The sequence below is a fragment of the Podarcis raffonei genome, chromosome 6, assembly GCF_027172205.1.
Source record: "Podarcis raffonei isolate rPodRaf1 chromosome 6, rPodRaf1.pri, whole genome shotgun sequence".
Lineage (NCBI taxonomy): Eukaryota > Metazoa > Chordata > Lepidosauria > Squamata > Lacertidae > Podarcis > Podarcis raffonei.
This window is the reverse complement of record NC_070607.1, coordinates 68846343-68864529: the sequence shown is the minus strand read 5'-3', so window position 1 is coordinate 68864529 and position 18187 is coordinate 68846343. Positions and strand designations below refer to the sequence as shown.

Genomic DNA, 18187 nt, shown 5'->3' with positions numbered 1-18187 from the left:
AAACACTTGACACCAATTAAAAAGCATCTTCTAATAGGTATGATTCCTATAATTGGTCATTTATTTGAGGTCACATCCACGGAGATTCACTGTATACAGAGATTCCATTGCTTCTAAATCTCCACTGCCTTTGCCACTTTTGTTACGGAGAAAAAGATTTACAAACTCTTGCTACAGCAATAACGGCCGAAACTTATTTTGATGGATTATTCAATCTTGGTGCAGAGATTTTTATTCTACTACATAGCAGAACTTCCAACTTGCAGGGGCATTGGTCTTCGTGATAGAAAAGTAACATTAACAGCGGATTCCCATGCCAATTGCCATAAATGTCCCAAAAGTTCCACCACTCTGCATCATGGTTTTGCCAACACCACCCATCAGTTCTCGCCCTCTCATGCCAAACCTAAAAGAGAAGAAACAATGACAGAGGTGGTTACTTCCCACAATAATCACGGGAAAATAATTTTGTTTCTGATTACTGGGAAATGCAATCAACGTAAAAAAACTTCACTAATTTTGAGTGGGTACTTTGGAGTGACCTATACAGCAAGTTAGCTCATAGTAAGCACGGGGTGGTCTGCCAGCCAGTGCAACTTAATAAACAGAAGTACTTCCTAAAAACTAAACTCTTAATTCAAAGAGAAGAGGTTAATGATAGGTCATTTGAAAACACACATCTTTTAAGATTTAGTATTAATCCCAAACCCCATCCTTTACTTTGCTAGTATATATATACAAACACAGTTTAAGAGTACAAAGTCTTAGTACTAATTACTCTCCAGCTGAAGTAATTTCTACTATAGATTTTATCTAAAGCTTTATACTCATGAATGCATCTTGCTCTCAGAAATGTACAGGATTGCAGTCATGGGTCTGTTATCTGGCAACAATCCACAGAACAAGTGGGGAAGTAAGCATAAAAGATTGTTAAGTACAGGCGGTAGCCATTTGGGGCACGTCCAATTGACACGCAATCACTGACACATGGGTCCTTATGGACTTGGAAGAGTGCAGACCATGGCCATAATGAGGGCGGGACACATATCTGCATCTCTGACTCCTGCTGGGCTGGAAATGGAATCCCTGCTCGAAATGGTTACTGCCTGTGATACAATCATATTGCATTATTTTGCTCTGTTCCTAAGCCAGGAAAGCTAACGAAGAAGATTCTTCTTAGGATTTATGTTGCATTCAACTACATTCCAACATACCTGAGACAAGAAAATGTGCCAAACAGTGCACCCGCTGCCATACCAACAGCAAAGCCCATCATGAAGCCCATTTTCACTCTGTCAAAGCAACTGGGTTGGGACTGGCCATATGGCCCCACTGTCACAGGCATCTAAAAATATAAAAAATACTTAAAGAATATCTATCGCTTCCATGCAGAAGATAATCCTCATCTCCGGTGTGGATAGACCACTCCAAATATGAAATGTACATGACTGTTAGGAATAACAAAGGTGAAAAAGAAGTCCCTGCACCAAGAAGTTTTCAACAGTAGCACCATAGGAATTCATTTATTTATTTGCTTCACAAAGACCACAAAGATTTTCTCAGAATGCCCCAGGGAGGCAAATGAGTTAAACATGCAGTAAGCACTACCTGTGTGAAGATACGGTAATTAGTTTCCTCCACTAAACCTAGTACTGTATTATTCTAGTCACATTTTCTTTGGGATTGCCAATCAACTGTGTGATAGAAATGTAAAAAGGATGAATGCAAGTCAGTTATGGACTAGGCTGAAAAGCACTTTAGACTCAACATCATTAAAAAAAATTAAAAAAAATTCATTTTGCAATGTATATTAAAGTACTGTTACAAATCGACTTCATTGAATGAACAGCAACTTAGAAATGAACTATAAACTTTGAGATTTTAAGCTATTTCCATTAACTACCCTGTCTGGTCTCTTAAGAAATACTTAGACAAAGTTCTATTTTGCAACTGTTTAAATTATTAAATATTTAAATTATGGAGCAATACTTTCTCACTAGGTAACACTTGTAGTAGTTCAGTAGTTTAGCAAGCAGAAGTTCAAACAAACAAGTTGCCAAACAATCCCAAACCAAAAGGGACTGACAACAGACAAATATATTGTTAACATTAGCTTGAAGGATATATATCCCCACTGAATCTTCCAGGGAGTTCAGCCATTATTTGTAATGTGGCGCAATCTAGACCTTGAACTCGTAGACGCTTACGTAATGCTTTTTATATTTAAAAAACAACACACCAAAAAGCCAGCAGCATAGCCATTCTAATTTAAAGATTAAAATCCCTATATTCTTGCTTATCTCTTGTACGAGTATCAGCAATTTCCTCCAATATGGAGAAACGGACCCGTTTCTGGAAAAACACTGCCGCTTTTAAAGGGATACAGAGACGAAAAGAGGAATAATTCACAAAAGACTGACAGATCTTTGCTGGGGATGTGCGGGGGAGGGGGCGCAATAAGATGAGCTCCAGAATAACACCCGCGACTTTATAATTTTTAGGTTACGTGGCAACGAACACCGAGGTCTTTAAATATCGTGCGTTTAAGGGCGCGCGTTATCTTTCTGTCCCACTTGCTTATTGAGTTTCTCAGTTTCGCTGAAACCACGAAGGCCAACGACGCGGGGAAAAGCTCGGGAGACGAGAACGACGCAAACGGCGGCATCGCTATAGCAACCGAGAGAGACCCCACCCCACCCCCACCCGGATACCCAGCGTCAGAAAGCCCACCCTGGACCACCTCGCTCTCTGGGCCCGCCTGCAAACAGCCTTCTCCCTGCTTCTTCCCTCGTCCCCCCTCACCTCGACCACTCCGCGCTTCGTTCCACCCGAGTTTCCCTCAGCGCGGCCTGCGCTTCCGTCGCACTCCGATTACGTCGCAGGAAACGGCTCTCCCGGCGGGGAGGGGGGAGGCGAAGAGGCGAGCGTCGTTGTTGTGGGTGCCTGTGGCTGCGCTCCGCCGGGAGAAGGAGTGACGATGATGGCGGTGCGGCCGGCGACATGGCGGGCTCTGAGAGGACTGCTAGCCGGCCAAAGGAGGCGGCTTTCAGGGGTTCCGCAGCAGCAAGGTAACGGCGCTCTGTCCTTTGCAATCCCGCCAGAAGGGCGAGCGAGCCTGGCGGGACGCCCGGCGGATCGCGAGTTTCAGCAGAAGCAGCTGGTAGGCGGCTCCCTTCCGCAGCTGCGATGGCATCTGCCTCCTGGGCAATGTTATGTTTTCCGCTGCTGCGGGCTTGGGAAGCTCGCGCAGGGGGAAAAACCCAAACACGAGTGAGAGTCGCCTGGTCCCTTCTTCCCTAAGGCAGCTTGCTCAGTATTTCATTTTTTTCCTGTTGAGGGCTTACTCTCTGAAGTGGGTTTGCTGTCATCTGGAAACAACCTTGGCTGAATGTGAAAGTAGTAGAGGATCGGGGCCGTAGAGCCGCAAGATCCGACGGGGTAGAGCCGCCGCAGCGACGCTACTACTAGCCCCGGGCACGATGCGAAGAGCTCAAGCGCAGAAAGAGAACGTGTAAATAAATAGCTACGCCTCCCGGTGTTGTGGTGGTCCGTCCAACTTTCTCTCCCGTCAGCTGCAGCAAACGGCATTGCGATTGAGTCCTACTGTCGCAGCCCAAGGGATCGTTGAGATGACGGGGGTGGGATTACAGCCCTTTGAAAGTTACAGGCCCAACCTTGGGTTTGCAAAAGTGGCGTAGTTAGTAATGTTGGAAGGGCAGGAACTCATCGCGACAGCTCACATGGTTACATTCCTAAGAACAGTTAAAGGGTGGGGAGTAGGCTTCTTTGTTGATCAGCAATACATTGCATAATGCCCATTTTTAGAATGGGAGGGACTTGGGTTCACATCTTCAATCAGCCATGAAGTTCACTGGGTGACCTTGGGCCAGTTAAAGTCTGAGCCTAGCCTACCTAATAAAAGTATTATGTGCCAGACCAGATCCAACTTCCAAGCTTGCAGTGCTGGCAAATACTGCCCAGTCAGATGCCATTGCTCCAGGTATGAATAACTACTGAAGCTCCCATGTTCCTGCTCCACTGCATCACTGGTTGGAAACCTTTTCTCAGCAATCCTAATAGGAACCAAACATTCTGAATCTGAAAATGTTTTATATGTTACATATAGCTAAGCTATGGAGATAATCTTGCTCTTTGAACACTTCACTATTGTGTGAGCTCAGTTCAATTGATTTCTGCTGGTGGTTCAGTTTCAAACTTTTAAAATGCCACTTTCTGGTTGAAATGCTTTGTTATAGTTGCCTGAACAATATAGTCCTGTGTATCAGCTTCTGAAGCTGAACTTAAAGTGGAAGTATTTTTGAAAAATATGTTTTAACCACCTGTCTGAATTGCTTGTGCATTAATTAATCTTCATATTATACTACATACTGGAATAAGTCCTCGACCCCATAGTAGAAATGATATCTTCTGCAAATTTGCATTTGTCACTCATATAGTTGTCTTTCCCTAGGCATAGGCAGTGCTGATGAAACTTCGCTTCGACCATTGTACATGGATGTCCAAGCAACTACTCCTCTGGTTTGTGAACTAAGTACTGTACTCTTTTGAGGAGCATTTGTTTAAACAAACACATTGTTTACAGAGTAGTCCTGCACTATTTACTCAGAGGTAAATCCTACTATGTTCAGTGGGGGCTTACTGCTAGGTAAGTGCATAGGATCACAGCCCAAGTTTCCTGTCTACCCTGAGATGTTTGATAGGTGAGAGAATAATACAATGTGATATCTGACTAAGATGTACTCAGGCTAGAACTGTAGAAATGATAATTCCTAGTCTGACTGAGTCAGATACTTCTCATTGGATCTAGTAGTAAGAGAACATGGCTGAACATTTACAGCCTGTTCTTAATCACATTTTAATCCTATTTACTCTGAAATAAAGACTGCTGCCATACTGGCCGTACTGTTTTGTGTACACAAACAGAAAGAAGATTGTAGCCTTAATAAGAGGGCAGGGTGTGTTCCAAGCATTTGGGTGTGTAGGGGAAAACTCTTCGATACAGATTTTTTTTTTTAATGATGAAATGAAATAGAATAACTATTAATATTTTGTTCTAGGACCCTAGGGTTTTGGATACCATGCTTCCCTATCTTGTGCATTTTTATGGTAACCCACACTCAAGAACTCATGCTTATGGTTGGGAGAGTGAATCTGCTATGGAAAAAGCTAGACAGGTGAGATTTCTGCATTTTTCTTATAATTTGTTTATGAACTGCTTATCAGTCAAATCTCATGGCAGTATATGTATGGGAATTTCATCCAGAAGACAAATTGTATTGAGGAGTTAGTGATCTGACATGGTTACCCTTCCTGCTTCTGTTCCTTCCCCCTCCCTCGCTGTTGTTAATTTTTTTTGCTGGTGTGAGAACAGTCTTTAATGTCCTGAGAACGAGAAGGTGATGCCCCCCTCCCACAGCTGCCTTAATCAGTTGTGGAGGATAATGCCGGGTACCTTCTTTGCTATTGGACATTGTTTTGAGAAAGTGAGACATTGGGAGGGAGGGAGGGGGCAGCTAATGGATTATCTGCAGGTAGCCAGTCTAGGAAGGCACAAGGCTATCTATAAAATCAGGTGGTTTGGGCAGAGTTTCTCTGAAGCTCATGCACGGACTGATTGGCTGCAGGGCCGTGCAAACTGAGACTACCTGGGGGAGTCACTTTGCCACTTCTTGTGGGCTTCCAAGTAGCAGATTGAAGTGCTTGCTTTGTATACATTGCTTGATGTTTTAGAATAAAATCTTTAATCTTCTCACTCACCTGTGTATTTTGTATTGCTTCTGAATCTTATTTTAAAAGAATCACCTTGCCTTTGGCAAGACAGTATACAAAATAAAGAAAAGCAAGATACAAACATAAAACAGTTAAGAGTACATTAAACCCAATGTAAAACCAACATGAACAATAGCCAGTAGTGCTATCCTGAAAAAGCCTGGCATTCAGTGCCAGTTGCAGCTTCCAGACAAACCTCAAGGACAGCTTCACGTAGAGCACATTCTAGTAATTCAACCTGGAGGGGATAAATATATGGACCGCTGTGGCCAAGCTATCCTTGTGCAGCCAAAACTGATAGAAAGCTGAAAGAAGGTGCTCTGAGCCCAAGACTACTTGGGCCTATAGTGACAAAGTTGGAGTCAGCAGTACACCTAAGCTACATACCTGATTGTTCAGGAAAAATGCAGTCCAACCCAGGATAGGCAACTGAGCTGCCTTCTGGACTTGGGTACCAGTTACCCACAGAGCTTCCATCTTGTCAGGATTCATTTTCAGTTTATTGGCTATCATCCATCCCACAACTTCATCCAAGCATGTTTAATATTTGCATAGCCTCATCTGATTTAGATGTCAGAGAGAAATAGATAGAGCAGGGTGTCATCAGCATACTGGTAACACCTTACTCCAAATCTCCTAACAATGACACCTAACAGCTTCATACAGATGTTAAACAGCCCTGGGGTCAGGACGGTTTCCTGTGGCACCCCATAGCCCACTTTGCGGGGGGCCAACAAAACTCCCATGCAGTGCTATTCCTTGAAATCAGCCCTGGAGATAGGAGCAAAACCACTGCAACACAGTGCCTCTAACACTCATCCCAGGAGGTTACTATTGTTAATTGCATCAAAAGCCTCTGGGAGATCAAGTAATAGTAACAGGGTCACACTCCCCTGTCCCTTTTTTGATAAAGACAACCCATCAGAGCAACCAAGGCAATTCAGCCATGAAATCAGACCTGAATCTAGATTGCAGTGGGTTAGTGGGTTAAGGTAATCTGTCCTCCAAGAGTGCCCATAGATGCGCTGCTGCTACCTTCCCTCCAAAAGAGAGTACTAGTGGCCAGGCAGTAGGTGGCAAATGCTACTAGACCAAGTTTTGTTTTGTTTTTAATATAAAGAAGTGGCTGCACTACCACCTGTGGGCATAAAAATGCAGTTTAATTCTAAATCTGCCTTTGCTGACTTATGAAGCAGTTGTGTTTTGAAAGCTGTTACAAAAATTGTCTGGTGAATGTGGTTTTCTGCCTCAAAGTAGTAACATTATATTATTGTGTTCTGTCTTTTTTTAAACAGCAAGTTGCATCGTTAATAGGAGCAGATCCTAGAGAAATTATTTTTACCAGTGGGGCAACAGAATCAAACAACATAGCAATTAAGGTAAATGAGTATATTGTAATGCCAAGTGATGGTGATGTAAAAACAATTCACAGTAGTCTGGATGTTCAAATATTACTGTCCTGTCTTGTGTTATAATTAAGGCAGAAGCTTAATACAATTGCAGCAACTAACAGTGCAATCCTGTGTATATTTTTTGGCTTTACCTGAGAATAAATAAAAGTATTGGCAAGTCTTAAAAAGTGCTAAACCTATTATCTTGTGTGCAGTTTTTTTTTAAGTCTGTGGAAGTCACAATTCTCTACATAAAGTTATTTGGATAATGTTATTGTTTTTGCATTTGCAGGATGAGCATACTGCGTCATGTTAAATATCTAGAGATACTTTGTTGTTTCTGATATAAATGTATTGTAATTGTAACTTGGTTGAGATCGTATAGCGATATACTGTAAGTTCCTAAAACAACTTGGTGTAAACTTAACCAGGTTCACAGCACACTCCTATGCACGTCTACTCAAAAGTAAGTCCTACTGAATTCCGTGGGACTTTTTTGGGTAAGTGTGCATAAGAGCCTCCGGCTGTGGTCTTGAACTCACTTATTAGGAGGTAAGCCCTATTGAACACAGTGGGACTTCCTTCTGTGCAGACATGCATGTAAGATTGTACTGGTAGTTGAATTAAACTTCTGTCTTCCTTAAAGTAGATTGCACTAATGTTTCTTGATGTTAAGAGGCCTATTGTATAACCAAACCTAATTCTGCCTGCTTTGTACTTAAAACAGTTATGCAAAGAGAGAGTTGCATCATCAAAACTAACCGACAGGTCTCTTTTCAAGATTCTTCTCTGCACTGCAGTTTGTAAGGTTTCTGTGGCTACAGTTTTGCTTTGTAGCTATTTCCCATAATTGCACTGAGGAAAAATGTTGTGTAAATATGTAAAAAATGAAAATATGTAAAAATGAAACCATGACACTTACTTAAAAAACTGAGCTAAAGTTGAAAATTGCCAAGATTACTTGAATAGTTTTTCATATGCAATCCTTTGCATATTTACTCACAAGTAAATCTCATTGTGTTCAGTGGGGCTTACTCCCATGTAAGTGTCTACCATTTTGGGCTGCAATCCTATGCACACTTTTGGGAGTAAACCCCCCTGCACTTGGTGGGACCTAGTTCTGAGTAAATGTGCCTAGGATTTGTTGTCTATTGCCTGAAGCTTCAAGGTAACTGGGCGTTTTACATTTTTTTATTTGATACTTATAGAAACTACGGATTTCCAGCAGTTTTGATCTAAAAATTTTTTCCGTTTTATCTGTGTAAAGGGTGTTGGAAGATTCTATAAATCCAGAAAGAAACATATAATTACAACACAAACAGAACACAAGTGTGTGCTGGATTCATGCCGTGCCCTAGAAGCTGAGGGATTTCAAGTCACATACTTGCCTGTACAGAAAAATGGGATTATAGATTTAAAGGTAAATCACTTGTTTCCAAATTTGTATTCATGTGATTGCAGCTTCTCCCTTTTTCAGTCCTTTGCAATAGAATGTTAACAAAAATGCAGTCTTTCACTTAGAATATGGATGCTACAGAGAGCTGTCTAAGTAAAAACTGGTGAAATGTTTGTTGGATTGCAGTGACAAAAGGGTGAGGTTTACTGCTTACCTAGTATATTGTACAAAATTGGATCAGTTTAGCAGGTGCATTCAAAGAAAGGACACTTTATGTACTAGTAGAATAAATTGATTTATATCTCTAACCATTTAGAGTGCACATCTTAGCACAGGGAGTATGCCCTATTGAATATAATGGTGCTTATATGTTAAAAGTGCAGTGTAATTGTAAAATAAGTTTCATTTGCAGTGCTAATGCAGTTCGAATTAATTCTCTTCTATGATTTCCACCAGGATCTAAAAAATGCAATACAACCAGACACAGGATTGGTTTCAGTAATGACTGTGAATAATGAAATAGGAGTGGTACAGCCAGTTAAGGACATTGGTAAGTTGACAGTTTGGGTGGAATTGATTTTATGAAAGATTGTAAGATGCTTTATGGAAAAAGTTCCTCAAAAAACTGGTTATGAAATTTGAAATAAATACTAAATCAAACAAACAAACATCATATCTTGAGCTAAAATGCCAAATACTTATAAAGCTCGACAATGAAGCACACACTGTTGAAGCATAGAATAGCTACATAATTGTGGTGACTTAGAAACAAATCACTGGCTCACAATCAATATCTGACAGCTTTTCTATGTCTGTCAATAATTTGTGAAGGTCAAAATAGATGTTACATGTGAGATCTGTGACCAGATTTCCAAACCTTTTAAAAAAAGAACTTCAAGGTTGTTGTTTATGTGTCTACTCTTGGAGCAGGACCGTGGAGGATTCCCCCCCCCCTGTTTATTTTGAGCCATTTCACTCCCATCTAAATGCCCACCTCCCAGCAGTTGAAAGCTAACAGTACAGTGAAACACAGACATCATTTGTATTATATCTGTTCCCAGATTTATTTTGTGATGACCTCTGGGTTTTAGCAATACATTTGAATTGATTGATAAAATCAGTATGTTTAAAATCTTTCAACATTTTCATAAAATATAAATAATACTTCATTCTGAACCATGTTGTTTTTGCATTGTAGGTCAGATCTGCAGTTCCCATAAAATTTTCTTTCATACAGATGCTGCACAGGCAGTTGGGAAAATTCCTCTAAATGTCAATGATATGAAAATTGATTTAATGAGCATCAGTGGCCATAAAATCTATGGTCCCAAAGGTATTGATATTTCTTATATTAGATACTACTTCATTTTTACTAATAAAGGTGGCCAGGTTTATTTGATTTGGTAGTCAAATAAACATTTGGAGAAATCGCTAACCCTTGTCAAGGCACCATGAAAAACAGAGACCTTAGTACAGGGCTGGAGAACCTGTGGCCTTCCAGATGTTGCTGGCCTACAGCTCTAATCAGCCCTAGCAATTATAGCCAATGATCAAGGATGATGGGACTTGTAGTCCAGAAATATATGGAGGGCCACAGGCTCCCTATCCCTGCAATAGTATTTAAGGAGGAAACAAGAATAGCAGAGGAAAGCCTGCAACAGTCTTGCAGGGATGGGCGCTTTATTCAAAATAGCTTTCTTCGAAATAAGTTCTTCCAGTGTGGTGTAGTGGTTAAGAGCGGTAGACTTGTAATCTGGTGAACCGGGTTCACTTCCCTGCTCCTCCACATGCAGCTGCTGGGTGACCTTGGGCTAGTCACACTTCTTTCAAGTCTCTCAGCCCCACTCACCTCACAGAGTGTTTGTTGTGGGGGAGGAAGGGAAAGGAGAATGTTAGCCACTTTGAGACTCCTTCGGGTAGTGATAAAGCGGGATATCAAATCCAAACTCCTCCTCTTCTTCCATATGAGCACTTTGAACACAACTTGGTTCCTAAACACTAGTCTGCTATCCAAGATGTGGAGACAGCTATATGTGGAACAAGCTACATCTACAAATGGATTAAGCTATGCCTGACCACATACCTTACACTATACAGATCTATATGCAGCAGCCTCCATGCAAACTACTGCACAGGGCACTAAGGGCACAGTCTATAATAGACTGTGTGTATGGATGTGGCAGTATGCATGACTTTCTGCCAGAATATTAGATTAGGATGCCAGACAGTTATTTTTCATTTTCTGGAGTTAAATAATGACAAAGGAAGATCCTGCTGAAGAACACCTCAAGGATTTTGATAAATTTTAGGAGAAGATACTTATTTTATAGAAATTAGCAAATGAGGATTCTTCCAATTAGAAATGTAAATTGAATATCTGAAGATGAGATCCAACAAAATGTGAATGGTTCTGTTCATGTAACAGGGCTTCTTCTTCCTCTCTTCCCCCCACTGCAGGTCCCTACAGTGATCCCCCAAAAATCTCCAGAGATACCCTCTGGAGTAGATTTTTGGGGGTGCATAGGGGGCTGCAAGCTCAAATGAGAAACTGGAAGTTCTGTTGTGCAACCAGATTCCCATTGCACAAGTGGCGGAACATCACTGGGTATTGCCCTGAATGTTTAAAATGCATCTCTTGCGACGAAGAATCCTGATTAAAAGTTCCTGAAGGATTTTTTCTAAATGTTTCTAAATATGCTAGGAGACATACAGTATGGAAAGTCTACCTGTGTACTGAACAGAAGTAATTTCTTGTTTCTAAGGGGTTGGTGCAATTTATGTTCGGCGGCGACCAAGAGTAAGACTGGAACCTATACAAAGTGGGGGAGGCCAGGAGCGAGGATTACGTTCTGGGACTGTGCCAACTCCTTTAGCAGTTGGTCTTGGAGCAGCTTGCGAATTGGCACAACAAGAGATGGAGGTATAAAGAGCAGTTCTAGTTGTGTAACTTTTCTTGATCCATTTATTTTACCATGTTCTTTGAGGCCTTGTTGATGGTTGAAAGTCTGCAACACATTCCTTTAACAATAACGATTAGGGTTTAATATGATGCCCTTCTCTGTACTGTAGAGAACTAATCGTGCTCCATAATTCAGCCTTTATTTTCCTATAATATGTAAAAGCAGTTATATAAGCAAAGCAAACTTGGCCTTCTTGGCAGAACAATTTTCTGAGATGGTTTTGAGTATTTCTGAGATATTTTAGTAGTGCTATGTTCATTCATTAAGTAGTTCTCTGTGCCATATTTCTTACAAACTCTAACCTTACAGTTAGAACCTTTCTGGTCTCTGTCTTGCTGTTGGTAAGAGAAGGCAAGCAGTTTCTAGAACAACTAGTGTTTGTTGATTATAATAATTGTACAGAGATGTGCCTCTATTTCAAGGGCATCTCTCTTTCTTCTCGAGCATAGAATTTTCAAACAATTATGGAGGCAATTTCTTATAGAATTTTCCTACTACATATTTCTGAATTTTACAGCAGCAATTGTGGGATAGTAGAGCAAACTCAGGGGGTGGAATCCAATGTTGTGCAAGCAGACTTCTGTTCACATAATGAATCTATCCTTTCTTTCTTTCCTCCATCCCCCCATGTACCCTGAAAATGTGGGGCATATTTGGGGGTATTAGAGCATGGAAGGGAGAGGAGAGGTAGGTGAAGTCCCATTGTGCAGGTGGAAGTCTATTCCACTTGCACATAGCCAGCATCAGCTTGATAACCGTAACTCTCATATTTAACTTGGGGCTGAATTTTGCTATGGTTATTATTTGTGTGAGAAATTGCTCTGACAAATATTGTGTTATTTTGCCTTGTCTTTTTGGTTAACAGGCCAGATTTGACTGATAGAACATTTTTAGTACATCAATCAAGGCTCATCTGCATGTTTGTAGAATAGCTAATAAGTTCTCTTGTTTCTTTTTCAGTATGACCATAAGCGAATTAGTTTATTAGCTGGCAGATTAGTTACAAACATAATGTCTGAAATTCCTGATGTAGTAATGAACGGCGATCCAGTTCATCGTTATCCAGGTATTATTAGCAGAATGTTGAGTTCCTCTTTACTTCAGAAATTGCCTTTGACCATTTAGGGTTTCTTTTTAAAATGAATATAGCATTTGAAATTTTAAAACAGATTTAAGTGTTAATCTGGTACAGCAGTATTGTTTTAGAATTGAAAGCAATCTTGTGCTCATCGGGTACTAGCCCAGAAACTCAACAAATAGCTTGAATATTGCAAAATTCTCATCCTCTGTTATACAATGTTCTATATATTCATGACTAGATGAAAACTGAGATAATATTATAACAGCATCAGTGCTAAAGCTTTGGTTGACTCTAAATAGTTTCACTGTTGCTCTGTTAAGCATATGAAGTCAACATGAAATTACCGGTAAGTAGAGATTGTAGTCACTGAAACACGATGTTTAAACTAATTCAGATATGTCTTCTGCTTCTGTACTGACCTTAAATCACTGCATAAATCAATCCCAGTGAATAGCAGATTATGCACAAACTTTTTTTTATTGTTTTACATCTTAGTTCTGACTTGTATGTTTTAGGTAGAGCACTAGGATAAATCACTGTGTTAAAGACTGAATGAAGAATTCTGTAATGGTCCAAAGAGCTGCTCAATATTTTCTTCCACTTCGTTGTCTTCTGCACAGTTAGCCAGTTTTAGGTTGTTTAGAAATAAAAATTATGGGTGTGCTGGTGAGAGTTGTTCTGCATGCATTTCTGGAATTAGCATTTAGCACTCTAGTGATCAGAGCTGTGGTGACATTCACATTCAAAGGAAATGAAAAAGAAACTTTCCATAAAGGGAAAATAGACTCAGATTATTTAAGAGCAGGGTCTTGAGTTCAACCCCCATGTTGGGCTAAAAATTCCTGCATTGCAGGGGGTTGGACTAGATGACCCTTGTAGTCCCTTCGTATACAGTGGTACCTCGCAAGACGAAATTAATTTGTTCTGCGAGTTTTTTTGTCTTGCGAATTTTTTGTCTTGCGAAGCACGGATTCCCAGGGTATTAACGGTTTTAAGAAAAAGGAAACAAACTTGTAAGACGTTTTCGTCTTGCGAAGCAAGCCCATAGGGAAATTCGTCTTGCGAAGCAACTCAAAAAACGAAAAACTCTTTCGTCTTGCGAGTTTTTCGTCTTACGAGGCATTCGTCTTGCGAGGTACCACTGTACTATCATTCTGTGATTCTGCAAAAACCCTGTTGTCTAAAGTGCAATCTTAAGAGAAGCTGACACTGCTTTGTTAACTTTGCAGGCTGCATTAACTTATCCTTTGCATATGTGGAAGGAGAAAGCCTGCTGATGGCACTTAAAGATGTGGCTCTGTCTTCTGGAAGGTAATATTGTTGGTGTAAATTGGAAAGAATGGGTGAAATTGCACTAAGCACTTGGACCGTGTCTTGAGCCAACATGGTGTAGTGGTTAAGAGCAGTGGACTCGTAATCTGGTGAACCGGGTTTGATTCCCCGCTCCTCCACATGCAGTTGCTGGATGACCTTGGGCTAGTCACACTTCTCTGAAGTCTCTCAGCCTCACTCGCCTCATAGAGTGTTTGTTGTGAGGGAGGAAGGGAAAGGAGATTGTTAGCCACTTTGAGACTCCTTAAAGGGAGTGAAAGGCGGGATATCAAGTCCAAACACCTCCTCCTCCTCTTCTTCTTCTTCTTCTTCTTCTTCTTCTTCTTCTTCTTCTTCTTCTTCAGGCCATCCCTCATTTCTGGATTCTGTTTAGAGAAAGACTCAGCTACACGGGGTGGTTAGAAACAGTTGAAGGCTAAATACTTAAAACATGACTCATTCATCCTCCCCTTTTCTAAGGAATGTGTGTACATGCAGAGGCAGGTATAATGCCAAGGTTGAATTCAGCAACATTGGCATCAATGTGAGGTATTTGCCAAGTGTGAGGTTTTATCATCTTGGTGAATGTTACATGCTATATGGTTCGGTTCCGTATAGTATGGTGAGCTAGCATGGTAAGGGCAAGTGATCACTACAAGGTTTGTTTCTGGGACTAGAGAACTCTATTATACTAGATTAGTTCATGATGTACCAGCATCTCTTAAAGTTAATGTAGCTAGTGTATTTATGCCTGTCTTGTGCCATGAGACAATAGACACTACATACTTTGAACTGAACTGGATAGGGGAACTGTGAAAAAGACTGACTACTAAAAAGCAGGAAAACTCTGATGTTGTGCTAGAAGACTCTGCTGGAGCTGTGCATACTCTGCTGATGACACTGGTCAAAGTGTGTTGTAGTATTAACAACAGATGGTGGACCCAGGTATAACAGGTTATGGGCCAACTGACTTCTATAAGTCTTACATATGTGAGAGAGAAGAGAGAGCCTGGAATATGCTCTAAGGACACATTATGCAGTCTATTGTTAAAGCTATGCAAGTCTTAGTCTGGTCAGTGTGCAGATGAGAGATTGCCTGGAACTCCCATGCCAGATATTTAAAGGAGTGCAGAATAAAAGTGGCCTTTTCCACTTCGTCACTAGAATTGATGATCTAGAACAAATCTATGAGCCATCTAATCCAGAATCTTTCTTTATTCTGACCAGGGCTGATTTACTTCCATTTATAAGGAGTGTCCTATTAGCATTTCTGACTCCTTTCAAATATTTCTGATTCCTTTTAAAATTCAATTGGCAAATGTCAAATTACATAATTTAACCAAGCTTTATTAGTTATAACTGGATCTACTAGATGGTTAATTCCTGCTGCTAATATCTTTTTGCCCTTTCCTTCCAGTATTTTAGTCCCCCTAAGTTATAAGAACTTTGGGCATTCTTATTTTCCTGATCACATAACACACTTTTTAATATATTACCCACCCTGTCTGATCTTTCCCCCTACCTCATACTTCTTTTTCTAACATCAATCTGTTGCTGTACTCTGCCTTATTTTCTGCTTCTGCAGTTGAAATGCCTTACCTTCTATTAATTATGCAATTACACACCCTTCTCTTGCATAATTAGTCTTCTTGGTTTGTTTCTGTAGTCAGTAAATCTTTAGGGGGCAGTGATAAGAGCATATTACTCGAGAGCTGACTGCTATTTTGATTTCTATACCAGTTCTGTGTAAGGACAAAATGCCAACATATTGTTTTTTCTCATTAGTGCTTGCACATCTGCGTCTCTGGAACCATCATATGTGTTGCGTGCAATTGGAACTGATGAAGACTTGGCTCACTCATCCATAAGGCAAGGCTTATAGTTCTAAATTAAGCATAGGCAAACTCGGTCCTCCAGATGTTTTGGGACTACAACTCCCATCATCACTGACCACTGGACCTGTTAGCTAGGGATGTTGGGAGTTGTAGTCTGAAAACATCTGGAGGGCCAACTTTGCCTATGCCGGTTCTAGACAGTCACATTTAATTATATTACATCCATCAAGAGAAGAATCCCTTTTTATCTTTTTATGTGTGCTATGTTGCATCTGATAAGCTCTTTGCTTTAATTTCAGGTTTGGCATTGGCCGTTTCACTACTGAAGAAGAGGTAGATTATACCGTAAAAAAATGCATACAGCATGTGAAAAGATTAAGGGAGATGAGGTAAAAAAATATAAATCTGAATATTAGACATTAACCATCACAGGATTTCTTTAAAAGTCTGTCTGTGGTAAGGAAATACTGCCAGAAGTCACGGAATCTCAGTGGTTAGAGCAGATCAAGATAGGGGAAGGAATATACTATTTGTTATCTCTGTAGCTGTGGTCCAGCCAGATATTTACAGCAAACTGGCACAATCCTTATAAAGCCCAAATATGCATGCAGTCCCATTATTTAAGTCACAGAATCAGGTGGGTCCTAATATATATATTTCTCAGGTGTCAAAGGCCAGGGTAAATACGCATTTAGAAGGGTGGAAATTCATATATAAATCTCTTTATTTCCATTGCTAGTGTCTCAATATACTGTAATACCCATCGTGGGTTCAGGCATTCAACCTTGGTGAAATTTTGCCATAACAAAACATCTTAATTGGGTATTTCGGAAGATAGGAGGCATTCTTAGACATAATTACTTTATGTAGTTAGAAAGTGTTCTTTGTGGAACTTCGTTTAAAATAATATTTTGTTCTTATTAATTATTTCCTGAAAGTTCTATTGATGTCAAATTATTTGTATTTCTGACTGTCATTGAATTTTCCTTCTCATTTCACAGCCCACTGTGGGAAATGGTACAGGATGGAGTTGATTTGAAGAGCATTAAATGGACACAACATTAAGCAAGGAAATCACTTGTTATCTTGGACTGCTTGGATATAGATTAAAGTAATATTTTCTCTACATTCCTGAGTAAAACCATGTTGTGCTTGTTTTAAAAATACAAAATCTTTGGGTAATCAGTTACGCTTTCTAAATCTAAAGCCTGAAAACTAAATCTAAGGCGATGTTTGTTCAGGTAAATAACTGCTTACAAATTATCAAATACGAATGGACATTAGTTTCCTGGAACCAAAGAAGTTGCAGTACTTTTATTTTGGAGGTGACATTGGTGCAGCTTGATATGCCAAATCTTCAACTGTCTTATGTAAAAATAATAAAAAAGTTTGTTTCTACTGTAGGTTCTCCCTAGAATAATTTGCATCTGTTTCAGCAACATCTGTCTTATTGCAAAACTTGTGTTCAAACAGATAGTATGGTCAGAAGTAATCCTCTTACAGAAGGCAGTCTTCCATCTAAAAAGTCCATGTTTTATATTTGAGCAGTGGCATTTGCTACATAGCAATGAATTCAACTGTGCCTAAGGTTTACTAGCTCCCAAATGCAGATCACATTCACTTTTTCACAAATTCACCTTTTCCTTACCTTTACCCTTGATTTGTTATCACAATTTTTTTCTCCTGCTTTCCAGAATAATTTTTTCTGAGCTATTTATTGATTTATTTTTGAGTGACGATGGAAGATTTCAATGTAATGTTTTTCCTGTAGAGCAACATATTTTGGTTTTTGCTGATAAGAAGCTATGGTCTTGAGAATGAGATTGTGTCTGTCTAGAAATATCCCAGTTATAGAAATATCCCAGGTTGATCATCACTTAAAAAAATAAAACAATGTCATTGCCTTTCACTTCAGGGTGCTAGATTAAGTTAAACTGGTGAGGCTAGTATTTTTGGTACTCAGAAATGTGTGCCCTCATTTGTATCAGATTTTTTTTTTTACTGGTATTACTTTTTCTAGTAGTAGAAAGAAAACATCTATTTAAGGGAAGTTTTTAGTTTTTTTTACTGCTTTCTGAAATAAATGCAGGAAGGAAATTTAACTGTCTATAATAAATGAACGCTTGTTGTCAGGGAACTGCCATCTGAGACTAAGGAGGTGAAAGGGCTCATGGAGGGTGAGAGAGACCATTCAGCGGAGGAGGGGACCAGCAGGGGGAGAAGTGGAGTTCCAAGGGAAAGTGAGTCGGAGGGAGGGCTCAGAGACACTTCAAGCGGGAGCAGCGGGGAGATTTCAGGACCTCCTGTAGGGACACCCACTCCTCGGCGGAAACTGTCACGCCGAGAGTCCAGAAGACGCGTTTCCGTTAAGGAGCTTTTATGCTGGAAGAAGTTCCGTAAACGCCCACTGTCCGATTCAACGA

The 18187-nt window shown here is 40.2% G+C and overlaps 2 protein-coding genes across 3 annotated transcripts; one reads left to right on the top strand and one right to left on the bottom strand.

Moving 5' to 3' along the window:
- Positions 1 to 43: 43 nt before the first annotated feature.
- ROMO1 (reactive oxygen species modulator 1) lies at positions 44 to 2916 on the bottom strand. Of its 2 annotated transcripts, none has more exons than XM_053393845.1 (3): positions 2803 to 2916; positions 1215 to 1345; positions 44 to 406 (listed from the first exon to the last, which is right to left on the bottom strand). In XM_053393845.1, exons 2-3 carry the CDS (start codon positions 1343 to 1345, stop codon positions 298 to 300), a joined length of 240 nt encoding a protein of 79 aa, XP_053249820.1. In that variant the 5' UTR covers positions 2803 to 2916; the 3' UTR covers positions 44 to 297. The 2 variants fall into 2 exon arrangements, with proteins under 2 accessions (XP_053249820.1, XP_053249821.1); XM_053393846.1 differs by lacking the exon at positions 2803 to 2916 and adding an exon at positions 2741 to 2764.
- A 25-nt stretch (positions 2917 to 2941) lies between these two features.
- NFS1 (NFS1 cysteine desulfurase) lies at positions 2942 to 17787 on the top strand. The gene is made up of 13 exons (XM_053393844.1): positions 2942 to 3068; positions 4472 to 4539; positions 5079 to 5195; positions 7086 to 7169; positions 8449 to 8601; positions 9034 to 9127; positions 9776 to 9910; positions 11340 to 11497; positions 12498 to 12603; positions 13848 to 13929; positions 15715 to 15798; positions 16064 to 16153; positions 16766 to 17787. The coding sequence occupies exons 1-13, from the start codon at positions 2978 to 2980 to the stop codon at positions 16827 to 16829; spliced, it is 1326 nt and encodes a 441-aa protein (XP_053249819.1). The 5' UTR covers positions 2942 to 2977; the 3' UTR covers positions 16830 to 17787.
- Positions 17788 to 18187: the final 400 nt, after the last annotated feature.